The following is a 13,331-nucleotide window of genomic DNA, read 5'->3' on the forward strand; positions in this document are numbered from 1 at the left end:
ATAAAAAAAGTATATTGTGATTGGTAAAGGTAATAAAGTATTTAATATGTTGTTCCTACATTACATTTCTTTATAGTTACATTGTTTATTTAAAATGTGACAGATTCATTTTATTCCCTTATTTTGTGAAACAATCTCTCTTTTTATATAATTTATATCTTATTTTCAGGTGTGAAATATACATCTGAGCCCACTGTGCTTGAGTACTCAGCTGTTCTTGGTTTACCGTTTGGCCCAATTACCACCTCTCAGCGCTCTCTCTCCGGCTTTCGCTCTCCGCTGCAAGTCTTGAGTTCACGGTGAAGGCCAGAAGAATGACAGAGAGAAGAGCGAAAAGAGAAGAGCGAAGGGAAAAGAGAGAAGAGCGGAGAGTGGAGACTTCGCCTGAAGAAAGAGTCCAGAATCGGCCAGAGGCAGTTGGTCCGACGAGGCGGCTACTTGATTAGTTCCACAGCGATCGCAGACCCAGACGGACCTTCGACAAGAAAGAAGCTGCAGTCTCCACCGTTAAGAGTAATTCTCGATTTGCATTCTGGCCACTGGTGATGGTGATTCATGAAGAAATCTGTTATTTAGTTGTCGGTTCTCTGTTCTCGGTTCACGGCTATCTGTTCTCTGTTTTCTGTTCTCTGTCGATGGTGTGATTCCCGTTCTTTTTGGCTTGGCAGCGAAGAAAGTTGTATTCGAACATGTTAATTGCGACGAGGGGCCGTGGGCCGTCGATTTCTTTTAACGCTCTAAGTTTGGCCAAATGAAAACGCTTTTCCTTTAAGCCGATAATCCAATACATCGAGACATTTGACAAGACGTACACTTGGGTTTTCTTCACCCAGGCCTAAAGTTTAACACGTTAAGTTGGCTTAAGGTCTAAAAAACTTTTTGTGAATAGGTCGCTTGATCCCACTTAAAAGTTATTGCTTTTTATGTACACATAGAAACCACTATTTAACTATATTTAATTTTTATAAGTATTTATAAAAACGGGCTTAGATATGTTGTCAGACAAAAAGGCGGCTCTCCTGCTGCTGACCGCGATCACCGCCCTCAAATTGCAGGAAATAAATGCCTACAGGCGCAATTTCGATGCGCGGCAAAGCAGTAATTCCAATATTCCACTCTGGAAACAGCGAGTAAGTTCGAGATTCTATCATTTTATAGAACTAATCCGAAAATCTATCGTTCACCCAAGGCGTGTGAGAAATCGCAGAAGCAGCGGCAAAATGCACACTATGTTTGCGATGAAAAGGGCGACTTCAAGTGTCTGCCTGGGTGGCAGGGTGATCTTTGCCAGGTGCCCATGTGTCGCAGGGGCTGTGACCCCATGAATGGTATGTTTAATCCTACAGGTTCTTCACTGTCCTAAACTCACTTTCACATAGGTTACTGCCAGCGACCCGGCGAGTGCAGGTGTCGCATCGGATACAGCGGCGAGCTCTGCGACAAGTGCATCCCGCTTCCAGGCTGCCAACATGGTGGATGCACCAAGCCATTCGAATGCATTTGCAAGCCTGGCTGGGCGGGACTCTTCTGCACGGAACGTAAGTAGTTTACTTTAATCTTAATCAATACCAAAAGGCCAAAGGGTTATATGTGCCCCATTTGCCATAGAATTCGATTACTCAATTGCCTGTTTTCTTCAATCCGCTTCCAACCACAGCAAGTTGCCGTAGCGGATGCCACAGCACCCGTGGATATTGCGAGGCGCCTGGGGAGTGCCGTTGTCGGATTGGCTATGCCGGACGCACTTGCTCCGAGTGCGCCACAATGCCGGGCTGCCAGCACGGCACCTGCAACAAGCCACTGGAATGCCTCTGCCTGCCCGGCTACACCGGTCTTCTGTGCCAGACGCGTAAGTCCTGCCACCACCGATGGTTCCATCATACCACACCCAACTAATCCCACACTTCACTCCGCATTCCAGCCATCTGTGATTCAGATTGCAGCAAGCAGCACGGATACTGCCGAAAACCCGGCGAGTGTCGGTAAGTAGGAGCAGCCTCTCATTCGAGAAAAAGAAGCTGATGAATTCGGCAACTTCTAAGTACATTATTTTTAAACAATTAACTGAATTTATTCAAATTTCCTTAGCTTTTCGTTGACTCAATAGCAAACTTTAACAGTCTATCAGCAAAACTAACCCATATTGGCCTTTATTTTTCACGAAAACCACCTCTGATTGCCTCCACCTGCCTCTCCAGCTGCAAAGTGGGCTGGACGGGCAGCCAGTGCGACAAGTGCTTCCCGTATCCGGGTTGTGCCAACGGGGATTGCGAGGCGCCGTGGGAGTGCAACTGCCATCCCGGCTGGGGCGGAATGCTGTGCGATGAGAGTGAGTATATCCGTGCATGTGGCCATGTCCACGGGGAATTGACCGAGTTGACCCACAGAGCTCACCTACTGCGTGGAGCATCCGGACACGTGCGAAAACGGGGGCAAGTGCACATCGCTGAGCCGCGAGGATGGCAGCTACCAGTGCCAGTGCCGGCAGGGATTTCTGGGCAAGAACTGCGAGATACGCGATGACTTTCTGCTGACCTCGGAGGCGCCGCCGCGTATCACACCGCCCACACCCGCCGCACTCCAGCTAGAACTAGATGGCGAACTGGACCAGAACGGGCAGCAGGACGTCGTCGGTACAGGTGTGCCCGATGACAGCGCGCCAGGAGGCGGTCTGGTTGGGGAAAAGTTGCCGGCGGGTAACGAGCCGGAGCGCCGGAAAAATGACACCACAACCGCAGGAGCTGGAGTGGGAGTGGGAGTGAGAGTGGGAGTGGGATCCATGAATCCAGTACCCGGCAACACGAACGCCACAAGGACGACAATGATGGTGGCTGGAACTGGAACTGTCAGCCACAATGCGACTAATGAAGCGTTAAGCGACGTTACAACGAGGCGTGCCACCCCGATTCCCCACACATCCGGCGAAAAAGCCGGAAAGGGTAATGCAACAAGTGTGGTGGCAGCGAATGGACCCTCCTCGTCCATCAGCACCAGCCAGGAGCAAACAATAGTAAACTTGGCGCCAGCTGCAACAGGAGCAGGAGCTGGAGCAGGAACAACAACAGCAGCCACATCCGTGACCAGCCACAAGGATAAGCCAAATGTGGCGGACGCGGAGGTGGAGGAGGAGGAGGAAGATGACGAGGATGATGAGGAGGATGAGGATGGCGAGTACGATGAGGAGGAGGATGAGGACGAGGACGATGAGGAGGATGACAGCGATCAACTCATACCAAATATTATATAGTTAAGTTGCCTGACAAATGACAAGTAATCCCTCTTTTATACTACATATACACACAGTGTTCAGTTAGGAGCCATCTCTGCATTTTAAGTATCCAGCATCTCGAAGTGTCTTTTTTTTTATTATTTATTATTTACTAGTAAGTGAAACACCCAATTGAAAAACCCATGCATTGCGATAGATATACATATATAAATTGTATTTATTTATGATAAATTTAGGGATTAAGCTAAGCAATTTTCGATTTAACAAATGTCAAAAAAAAAATGATATTATTAAAGTTTGCTAATCTTAAGTGCTACAAGAAGTCGTTGAATCGAAATAATGGTTGGGGGACCAGAGGATTGGAGTTCAATTCCAGCACTCGGATTGCACTTGGTTCGCTTAAACTTACGACAATGGGAACTACGAGTTCGGGTTTGGAAGGGGGATCTATATGGCCATCTTAGCGCCACCGAGTTGGGGGGATTACGATTGGATTGGGTATCGATTGGGTATCGAAAATGGGAGTTTAGAAACCAGCACAACATAAACATCTAAACAAACATATGTCTCTTGCATATGGGCGTTAATAAATATATGTATCTGGTAGGGTCCTCCCCTTACTTACAAATCGACAAAAAAATATGTGGAAATATGGGGGACAGAGAGAATAACTCAATACAATATCGATACAAATAATAATATTAATAATAATAATAATAATAATGGGTATTTGCAAGAGCAAATAGCTAAACAATCCTAGTTGCCTAGTTGAGCTCCCGCTTGTCGCGCTGACTGATCTGGGCCATGGTGATGTACTGGCGCACCAGACGCGAGATCTCGTGGGCCTGCTCCGTTTGGACGCGGATCACGCGCTGCTGCATCAGATTGCCCACCTTCATGTCCAGGAAGAGGGCGCCATCCTCCGAGCGAACCTGCAATTGAATAGTTTCAGTAAGAAAACACATTTCCCATTTGGCAGGCAATTCCAAGTGCTTACCTTTCGCGTGGAAATGACCTCCATGAAGCTCCAGTGCTGCAGGGTCTCATGTGTATTGGGGTCCAGGAAGAGGACGCCACGTCGATTGAGCGCCAGGATGAGATCCCGCCACATGGGACTGTGGTTATCCTCCACATGCGGACCCTCCTCCGCCCAGATGCGTTTCACAGCGAAGAAGCTGCTGCCGAAGAGCGGCCACGTGGCCAGCACATTGAGGAACTGCGCCTTCACCTGGCCGGGACTCAGGCTGGCCACCTGCGGCCACGCCGACTGAACGAGTCCCACCCACTGGGCAGGTCGGATCTCACGGATGCCCAGCGCCGGTTTGGGCAACAAGAATTTGATCTCCTTCATCGCGGGCACGTGACTCAGATCGGCAGCGCGATGAAGCAGGGCAGCGATTCTTGCCATATCCCTGACCATTTCCGGCACCGGCACCCCATTGCCGGGCAGCTCCAGCAGCAGACCCTCCAGGTAATCGGGTGCCACCTGGTTGAAGAGCACCTCCACGTAGAGGGGCATGGGAGCCGGTTCACGCTTCAAGGCAAAGTGCCAAACTGAACGGCAGAAGATCAGGTAGAAGGGCTGCCCGGACTTGAGCAGCTCCGTGGTCACATCGAGTATATACTCATCGGCGGCCAGCGGCATGGTGAACGCATCACCCTGGACGATGCAGTACAGCGAGAACTCCTGCTGCTCCGCCTCGGATTCCACGCCCAGCAGGGCGCACAGTTCGGCAATGACATCAGCCACCACGGTGGAGCAGCGGGTGTTGACCACGCGCTCCGCTCCGCCGGGCAGGCGGTATATCTGTCGCCTGGCTGAACGTCCAGCGGACACGGCGGTCACCTCCTCCACACTGGGCACATTCTTGCGGCCACCACAGCGAGCCGTCTTCCGGAGATTGGTCAGGCAAACGGCTGCAGTGCCGTGACAGGAACGGCGACGATCGGAGGCCGCCGATGTCAGGTGCTCCATCAGGTAGGGACGCAGTGCGTCCGAGCAGCCAAAGTATGCCGCCAGGATGCTGAGCAGGCGCCAGGCGCGCTGCGAGCTATCCGGACATGGTGACCGGTTGGCCGTCGTCTGCTTCATCAGCTGGCAGTAGACCTCGTCGCGCAGGGCCAAGTATTTGTGACAGTGCTAAGGATTGAAAAGGAAACATTTGAAGTTAATGAGTATGTCAATAAAAAATATATCCCAAATTAAATATACGTTTCAAATGGCTTAAAAGACTGAAATTTGTTTAACACGGAAACTGACATTTTTGCCTAATCAAGATACAACTTTTAAAACTTCCGATGGCTGATTTTATATAACAACTCTTCCTGCTTGCAGCTCAAGTCAAGTTTTGCAAAACTGGAACTTGTCAAGTGGTCACTTTTTAGCCAACAGCTTAAAGCTCCTTTTGCCACATTGCACATCCTTTGTACAATATGTATAGTGAATAACTAAAGATTAATGTCAAGTGCTCTCGTGATCCACTGACATGCACAGCGATCTTCACTTTCCCAGCGACTCTATGACTTTGAGGTGTCCACATAAAAACTATTTCCGGTTCGGGAGCTTAAGTCGAATTTCTAGGGCAGCGGAATGGCCTGCGATTCAGTAGTCGCCCGAAACCAGTGGGACCACCTCAACCGGTTTGGGTAACCCAGAATACAGAAAACAGAATACCGAACCCATGAACCATGGAGCCGAGAGCGGCACTCACCATGAGCACGGTGTAGACGCACTTGACCTCGGTGAGGTCGGGATCCAGCGGTATATCGCCGCAGTAGCGCAGGATGCAGTCGAAGCACTCGAGCGCCAGTGGCGCCAGGTCATTCGGAAGTCGGAGGAGCGGCAGGCGTATGGCGTGGCCCTGCCACTTGACCAGTTCCGCATAGGAGCGGTTCGCGGCGGACTGGTGCCGCTCGTGGTGGCGGTCAGCGTCCCTCAGTTGGCTGCAACAGGGAAACACGGATATTAGATTCATGTCAGGATGGGACAAAATAGCAACTCACTCATTGCGGAAGTGCTGCATGGCGAACTGGAGCAGCGAGTACTTGGTGACCGAGGGCGGAGTGCCACCATTGCTCTCGTCCTGCAGGTAGTTGGCATCCAGGTCGTGATGCGGCAAGGACTGCGACTGCTGCTGTTGCTGCTGCAGCATCTGCTCCTGGTGATGCACCTGTCCGTTGGTCAGCGAGGAGGGCTGTTGGCCAGCATTCGATTTGCGGCCGGAGTGCAGATAGCTCTGCTGTTTGAGGAATCGCTGCTGCTGACCCTGCTGCTGACCCAACTGCTGCTGCTGCTGCTGGTGGTGATCCGTTGCCATCTGGTGATCCTCAATGGCGTCCTCCAGCTGCTGCTGCTGCTGATGGTGCTGCTGCTGCTGCTGCTGTTGCTGTTGCTGCAGGTGGTGATGCAGCTCCGACTGCTGCAGCTGCTCACTCTGCCGTGATCCTCCATCCACGCCGTGCTCGGTGCGCTGGGCGTGCGCCTGGCGGGATTCCAGGCGCTCCAGCGGCACATTCAAAGTCTGGGCGGCGGCACGGGCGCCCGACGACAAGGTGGAGGCCTTCGATTGTGACTGCAGGAGAGAGAGGGCCAAAAGTAAGTTATAATCTATAGAATACTTTCATTATTAACCCAGAATTCAATGTAGCACTTTTAAGCTCTAAAATAATTATCCTAAAGCTATCACTTGTAGCCAAATCAGAATAAGTACAGAATAATAGACAACAAATTATGGTCGAACATTTATTACAAAATCGATGTTATCACCATATCATCATAGTGTTTTTGGCCAGGATAAGTGTTTAATTAATGTTATGGCTGCGCTTTTTAATAGCTGATTAATCAATTTGCAAAAAAGATGACCAGCAATGTTTTACACAGAAATTACTTTCAAACTCAATTGCAAGATGGCATGTGCACGTATTTCAGCTGTAACACTGATAGAAAATGTCTAGGGAATTTAAGTACATTATGCACTTCTTGATTTTGATAACTATTTTCATCAACACGAATTGAAAGTGAATTGAAGTATTTATTTTAAGTATTTATGCTAAAAAATGATTTATTAATTGGATGTGGAAGTCGTGAATATAAAGCTTGTCTGAGATGAGACTTAAGGATTACAAATTGGTTTCGAAAGTCGACTTTTCTGGCGATTACAATTATTTTTTACCGTGCACAGTTGCGAGAGGCAGCAATTTGTTAATTGACTTGCAGCGTGCAACTTGCAACTTGCAACTCGCTGCCCGCCACGCGCATATTTTATTTTTTTGCTGGCCATGTCAATGGCATGTGAAAGTTGCTGGGCGCCTTTTTTGCCAACTCGACGACCAACAACCAGTTGCCGTTTGCTCGCATTGACGCCCATCCCGTTTCAGTGCGGGATGGGGGCGTGGCACCGCTGATTTATGCTCCCATATTGCACGGTGACAGCTGGCGGGGATTGGGCATTGCCGATTGCCGATTGGCGATCAGCGATACGAGCTTTTTTGGCAACGAAAGTGTTTGCTGGCATTGGTGATTTTTCACTTTTATTGCTTGCATTCAATTATTCGGTGCAATTTGTTGCAATTGCTTTCTTTTTTTTTCGCTTTTTTCTGCTTTCCTGCACGCCCACACCAGCACGCAGTCATAAATATTTGGCTATATAGATAAGTATAAGCAAGTATAAGTATATATATACATACTTATGTATATATACCACCCCCTCGAGCAACCCACTATTGCATTTTGCACGCTCATGCGAGAGGAGATTAGTAAAAGTTGTTGTTTATGAAAGCGGAAATCTTTCACCAATCAATCAACTTGCCATATGTGAAAAATTATGCGCATTGTTCAAATTTTTGGCCAGCAACGTGAAAAACCACTGCAGGAAAATTAAAAAAAAAAAATAAAATCAATACGAACACATTACATCCAACTGGTTGTCGATGAAGAATGTTTTTGGTATTGCAACAATTTTTTAATCAAACTCAAATGCACCAAAGAGCCATTTATTTACAAAACAAATAAAATAGGCATAGAGGAAAAGTGGATCGTTGGATTTAAAGGTGATATCATTTGCACAGCTACCAAAATCAATCTGGCGGCTCGCTATGTCAATCAACAATTGGTAAATATATTTCCATTTATTTATTTTCGTATGGGTATCAATATTTCATGGCAGACCAACAGGTTTCTAAACATAACAGCGGTTTTGAGTTCATAAATTATGCATGATTTTCGGCCATTTCCCAGTCTCTATTTTCTGATTTCTTAACTGCGGTTGGAAGCCACAAAAAATATTGTAACGAAAGCAAGTGGAGTTACCAACAATTTTCACGCATCTCTGTTTTTCGTTGGTGGTTAATTTCGTGTGCAATCCTTTGGGCAAGTAATGTTGCTTAATAAACTTAAACTGCTTAAGAATGGTATAATTCTCTGCCATAAAGTAACAAAAAATATTGAGGAAACTCAACTATTTTTTTTGCAATTTTTCTCTGCATAGAGTGGCGTGGGTGCAGCAACATGCTCGGTAGGAATCGTCGTAAAATGGCAGACATCCAATTGAGATCGCCTTGGGATGCGGATCACCCACATCCGAGTGCCTAATCCCGGCCAGAGGCTTTTGGGACTTGTCTGCCTGTCTGGCTGTCTGCCTGTCTGGATGCAATCGAGAAGTCTGTTTGCTGTCAGCCAAAAATAATAAAAAAAAACGAATAACGAGGCCAAATCTTATGTTAACAACAGAAATGGGTATGTGGGTATGGTACTATGCTATATACTAGAACTGGAACCGGGCTACCAACTGGGTCAGATGGCCTGAATCGGCGGACTCTAGATGCTCCAGTTTCCGTGGACAGCGCGACTTGCAGCGCGATAATTCTCGCACAGTCACTGCAAAAAGCATTCGCACACACACACGCGTGTGTGCGGTGTGGTGTGGTGTGGTGTGGTGGGCAAAAACAAGAGTTAAATTTGGAGTGTAATTTCTAAGTGACCGCTAAAACTTTCTTTTTGGCTGGCTGGCTTTTGTGTTATTTCATACGAATTTCATACGAATCGTATGTGCCTCGGTATTTCTTTGTTTTGCCCGAGCTTCAGTTAATTAAAAATTCGAAATTAATGCCAGTTGTCCGTCCGTTTTGGATGGATTTACGGCGGACCAGGCGGCGGCTGCAGCGGATGGTCGAAAGAAATTAAAGTAATTTACTATTGGGGAAGCTCGAAAGCAATAAAGACGCACAAACAAACAAAAAATCACACACACGAAAAGAGTGTAATTAAATTATTGAAATCAAATTACAGTTAAATTATAATGCTGTCTTTTCATGGCGCACGGATAGAAGCGTAATAACCCATATTGTACTATCGCACAGCCTGCATCTTTGTGGGTCACCATCCATCTAACCATCTAACCAACGAACCAACCCATCCCATTCCCATTCAGCAGTTCTCATTGTCTTTAATCTTGTGTTTTTATGGATCGCACACCGAGTGGTCATCGAACCCGAACTATAAACGTGATGGCATCTTTTTGATCCAGCACGCTCTTCATTTTCCGGGGGCAAGAAAGTTCGCCAGGGAATTTAGAACGTGCAATACGCACATCACATCACATCACATCACATCACATTAAATCCCAACTCAATTCTGCCTCTTTCAGTTGGACAAGATCGATTAAACGCAATCAGCGGATTCATTAAAGCCACTGTTCAGCGAAACGGAGACTTGGAAACATTCACTATTTAAAAGTCTAACCAATGCCTGCAAGTTGAGTTAACTTGAATGTATCTTTAGTCCTTGAACTGAATAATAACCAACATAATTGCATAAAATATCATATAGGATCCCGTACTAGATTTAACTACAACATCAAACCTATAAACTATCTTTATAACTATATCAATTGGAGAAACTGAAACAAGTAAACAAGAAAGATCAGACTAGTGATTCATTGGGAAATTCAATAAGTGCCCAAAAATGATTTCCATACTAGCCATGTTGACATACTGCCTGCCATGATGCGGAGACCCCGACTTCAAAGTACATATCACTCACTCTTACATAATCGAGACCCAAGAGCCGAGATCGCCACTTTACCCACTAATTAGCCCACCAACCAGGTTGCCCAGCAATGAGGTTCGTGATGTAAGAGGCTGCTCTCAGTGGGCTGATGGGTTGGTGGGTTGGTTGGTTGGTGGGTTTAAGATGGTCTTGTGGACAGAGGGACGGAGTGTCTGGCCACGCTAATAATGCGATTATGTGTCGACTTAATAACACCGTTAGACTTGAGCACCGCGATCATTCATCTCACACCCCGATTCCCTGCATAACCATAGCTTTGAAAACGGGCCCATGATTTGTGGTCTTTTTTCCGCTGGAAAGCGTTCATATTTGATTTGATTAACTTCTCGTTTGTTGTTACTTCCGAAATCGGGGAAAAAACTTATATTTAACCGATGCAGTTTAAACAGTTTGAGCATAAATGAATGAAAAGATTTCGAAGAAATTGTGCGGCAATTCAATGCTCTTTAGAATTTAAAGTACCAAAAGGATTGAATGCAATAGTATCTTGAAGTATCCTTGTATCTTAAATGCTGAAAATGTTACCTCATTGGAGTTCATGGTCTCGAACCGCGCCAGGATCTCCTTCACCGAGATCTTCGACTCCGTTGGCTCCTCGAGAATGGTCTCCATGCGGCTGACGGATCCACTACTAGCATTGCTCACCCGCCGCGTCTTGTTTCCAACCGGGATTAGCAGAGCCGTGGATGCCAACGGATTGTTACCGCCTTGGAAGGCCATCAAATTGGAGGTGGTAATGGGAGAGCAAGCTGGACCAGGACCAGGAGCTGGAGCAACCGAGACCGGAGCAGGAGCAGGTGAGCAGCTGGCACTGCTGGAACTGGGATGGGCCTCCATGTGTGGCATCTCCTGCTCTTCGTCGTTGTTGTTGTCATCTCTTTGGCTCATTTGCATCTTGAAGCTGAGCTGCTCCTCCAGGCAGCACTGCTCGCACAGACTGCCGGCGGAGGAGTTGGATGTGAGGGTGGCGGTGGTGCAGCACTTGTACACGATGTCCTCCTCAACGCTCCACGCATTGTCGTTGGCCATTCCGAGATCCCCGCCAGAACCGGATCCGCAGGGATCCCCGCCATTCTCGTGCATTCCCATCGATGCGCAGCACTGTTCATTCAGCTCCCGAATACTCTCGTTGGTCAGCTGGTCGAGATCACTGCGTCGGATGTGCTGCTGCTGCTGCTGATGCTGCTGCTGCTGCTGCTGCTGGTGGAGCGACTGCATCTGCATTTGGGCATGGTGCACCTGGGCCGCTGTGGTGCCCGTGATGTGGGCTATTTCCGCATCATCCGAGTCCGTATAGAGCATCTCGTGCTCCTCATCCGTCAGGTTGTTCAGGGAGTCCAGAGAGGCGCATTTGCACTCCGGTTCGCCATCATCTTGGGCTCCTCGATCTCTATCTCGATCTCTATCTCTATCCCTATCTCGATTCGGATCCTGATCCTGCTGCTGACCCAGCTGCTGACCCTGCTGCTGCAGCAACTTAAAGTTGTTGACCTTGTCGTGGTGCATTTTGCTGATCAGCGACTCCACCTTGTTGACAATGCTGCTGAACTTGTGCGGCACACTTCCGCCACCGGAGGTCAGTTGCACCGCCTGGCAGGCGGAGGATTTGCTGGCCCGCACGCTCTGCGACATCCTTGGCAAACGCTTGGCAAACTCCGAGGTACACAGGATCAGGTGGCGGCGGCTACAGTCACGACCATTGCCATAAGGCCGTCGTCTCAGTGAAAGTATGCAGTGAAATGCATTGTGATGGACGGCCTGCAGGCTCTATTCCACCATGGCGAATGCTCAAATATATATTGTTTGCACAGCGGTTCGTGCAAACAAACCAACAACAACCACAAAAAACAACAAAAAACAGAAAACAAGAAAAACTGAAACCAAAAAAAAAATCGAGGAAAACGCGACGTCGAACGGCGAAAAATGAAAAGCGAGCTGCTGCGTCCAGCGTTTCCCGCACAATGAGTGTTGAATGGAATGGATTCGATGGTCGGACACACACATCAAGCCACACGTATACGCGATTTTCCTGCTATTGGGTTGTAGTTGGTAGTTGGTAGTTTGTAGTTTGTAGTTTTTGTATTTCTATTTGTATTTTCTCATTGGATGTGTGGAAATTGGCAATGCAGTTAAATGCGTGCCGTATTTGTTACTTTTTCTTGTTATTTTTTTACGCCTCTCTGCCACAATTTATTTTAATTTGCCATTTGCAGTTTGTCTTTCCACTTGATGGACTGGCGAAAATCCACCGATCGTCGCCTCCGTTTTTTTTTTTTTTTATTTATTTTTTGTATATATTTTTGTTATCTCTGTAGGGGCAGTTTGAAAATATGGCCATATAATTGGAATCAATGCTGAGTTGCGCGTTTTTCAGCCAGCACGGATGGTTGGGCAAATTGTTTGCCAATCTACGATCGCTATGAAGTAACCATTATAATAACAAGCCATGGGATGGACAATGTGAGTGCATTTCGATACAGTCATCCAGTATTTTGGTATTACTACACGGCCTCTGTATGAATTACACACGAGTATGTATATGATTTGGCAACTAACTAAATTGAATGGTGATTAAAAACGGATTTAATAATGCATCCAGCAAATTGAAAGTGCTTTTATTATGATTGAAACAATGCAATACTGAGATTATTATTATTGTATGTCACAAATAATTAACATCAATCAATTAACCCTGCTCTACTCCTCCGATTTCACTGACTTTTTAGCCACAGTTCGCTAACTATTTGAAAACAAACTTTTTGGAAAATGGTAATGGAAAGTGCTTTTCTCCAAACGCATAGCTTGTTATCTTTTTGACACTTTTTCAAACTGCTCCCACTGAAGTTCGGTGGCTAATCTATAGCTCAGTTAGGGCCATTCAGTCGAAACCACTTGATTTGTAGTCATACATTTGTTTACGATATTTTCTGGGTCAGTCCGGGCCAGCTTTGTTTTGTATTGGCCCATAGGAAAGGCATTTTAGCACAACAGAGCACAGATAAAAAATAAAAAGATGAAGCTATCGATGCTTAAACT

At 46.9% G+C, this 13,331-nt stretch overlaps 2 protein-coding genes across 3 annotated transcripts in view; one reads left to right on the plus strand and one right to left on the minus strand.

Moving 5' to 3' along the window:
• The first annotated feature begins 470 nt into the window (after window positions 1-470).
• On the plus strand, window positions 471-3,256 carry LOC120455421 (protein jagged-2). The gene is made up of 8 exons (XM_039641571.2): window positions 471-513; window positions 970-1,130; window positions 1,190-1,328; window positions 1,380-1,538; window positions 1,658-1,849; window positions 1,922-1,982; window positions 2,199-2,329; window positions 2,388-3,256. Exons 2-8 carry the CDS (start codon window positions 993-995, stop codon window positions 3,245-3,247), a joined length of 1,680 nt encoding a protein of 559 aa, XP_039497505.1. The 5' UTR covers window positions 471-513; window positions 970-992; the 3' UTR covers window positions 3,248-3,256.
• A 188-nt stretch (window positions 3,257-3,444) lies between these two features.
• The window catches only part of LOC120455420 (unconventional myosin-XV), a 29,689-nt gene continuing 19,802 nt past the window's right edge, over window positions 3,445-13,331 (minus strand). The window contains exons 1-5 of one of the 2 annotated variants that reach the window (XM_039641570.2): window positions 10,821-11,927; window positions 6,233-6,801; window positions 5,941-6,172; window positions 4,227-5,369; window positions 3,447-4,161 (exon numbers count right to left, since the gene is read on the minus strand). In XM_039641570.2, the coding sequence (XP_039497504.1) occupies window positions 3,994-4,161; window positions 4,227-5,369; window positions 5,941-6,172; window positions 6,233-6,801; window positions 10,821-11,927 (3,219 nt within the window). In that variant the 3' untranslated portion in view covers window positions 3,447-3,993. Of the gene's footprint in view, window positions 4,162-4,226; window positions 5,370-5,940; window positions 6,173-6,232; window positions 6,802-10,820; window positions 11,928-13,331 lie in introns of those variants that run through there. The other variant, XM_039641569.2, reaches the window with a different exon arrangement.

Source organism: Drosophila santomea, chromosome X (genome assembly GCF_016746245.2).
Source record: "Drosophila santomea strain STO CAGO 1482 chromosome X, Prin_Dsan_1.1, whole genome shotgun sequence".
In the NCBI taxonomy this organism is placed as follows: domain Eukaryota; kingdom Metazoa; phylum Arthropoda; class Insecta; order Diptera; family Drosophilidae; genus Drosophila; species Drosophila santomea.

Bases quoted from the DNA above. Each gene is read 5' to 3' on its own strand.
- LOC120455421 (XM_039641571.2), top strand. From the start codon at position 993: ATGTTGTCAGACAAAAAGGCGGCTCTCCTGCTGCTGACCGCGATCACC. The intron at 1,983-2,198 runs GTAAGTAGGAGC...CTGCCTCTCCAG, and splicing joins CGAAAACCCGGCGAGTGTCG to CTGCAAAGTGGGCTGGACGG. The intron at 2,330-2,387 runs GTGAGTATATCC...GTTGACCCACAG, and splicing joins CGGAATGCTGTGCGATGAGA to AGCTCACCTACTGCGTGGAG.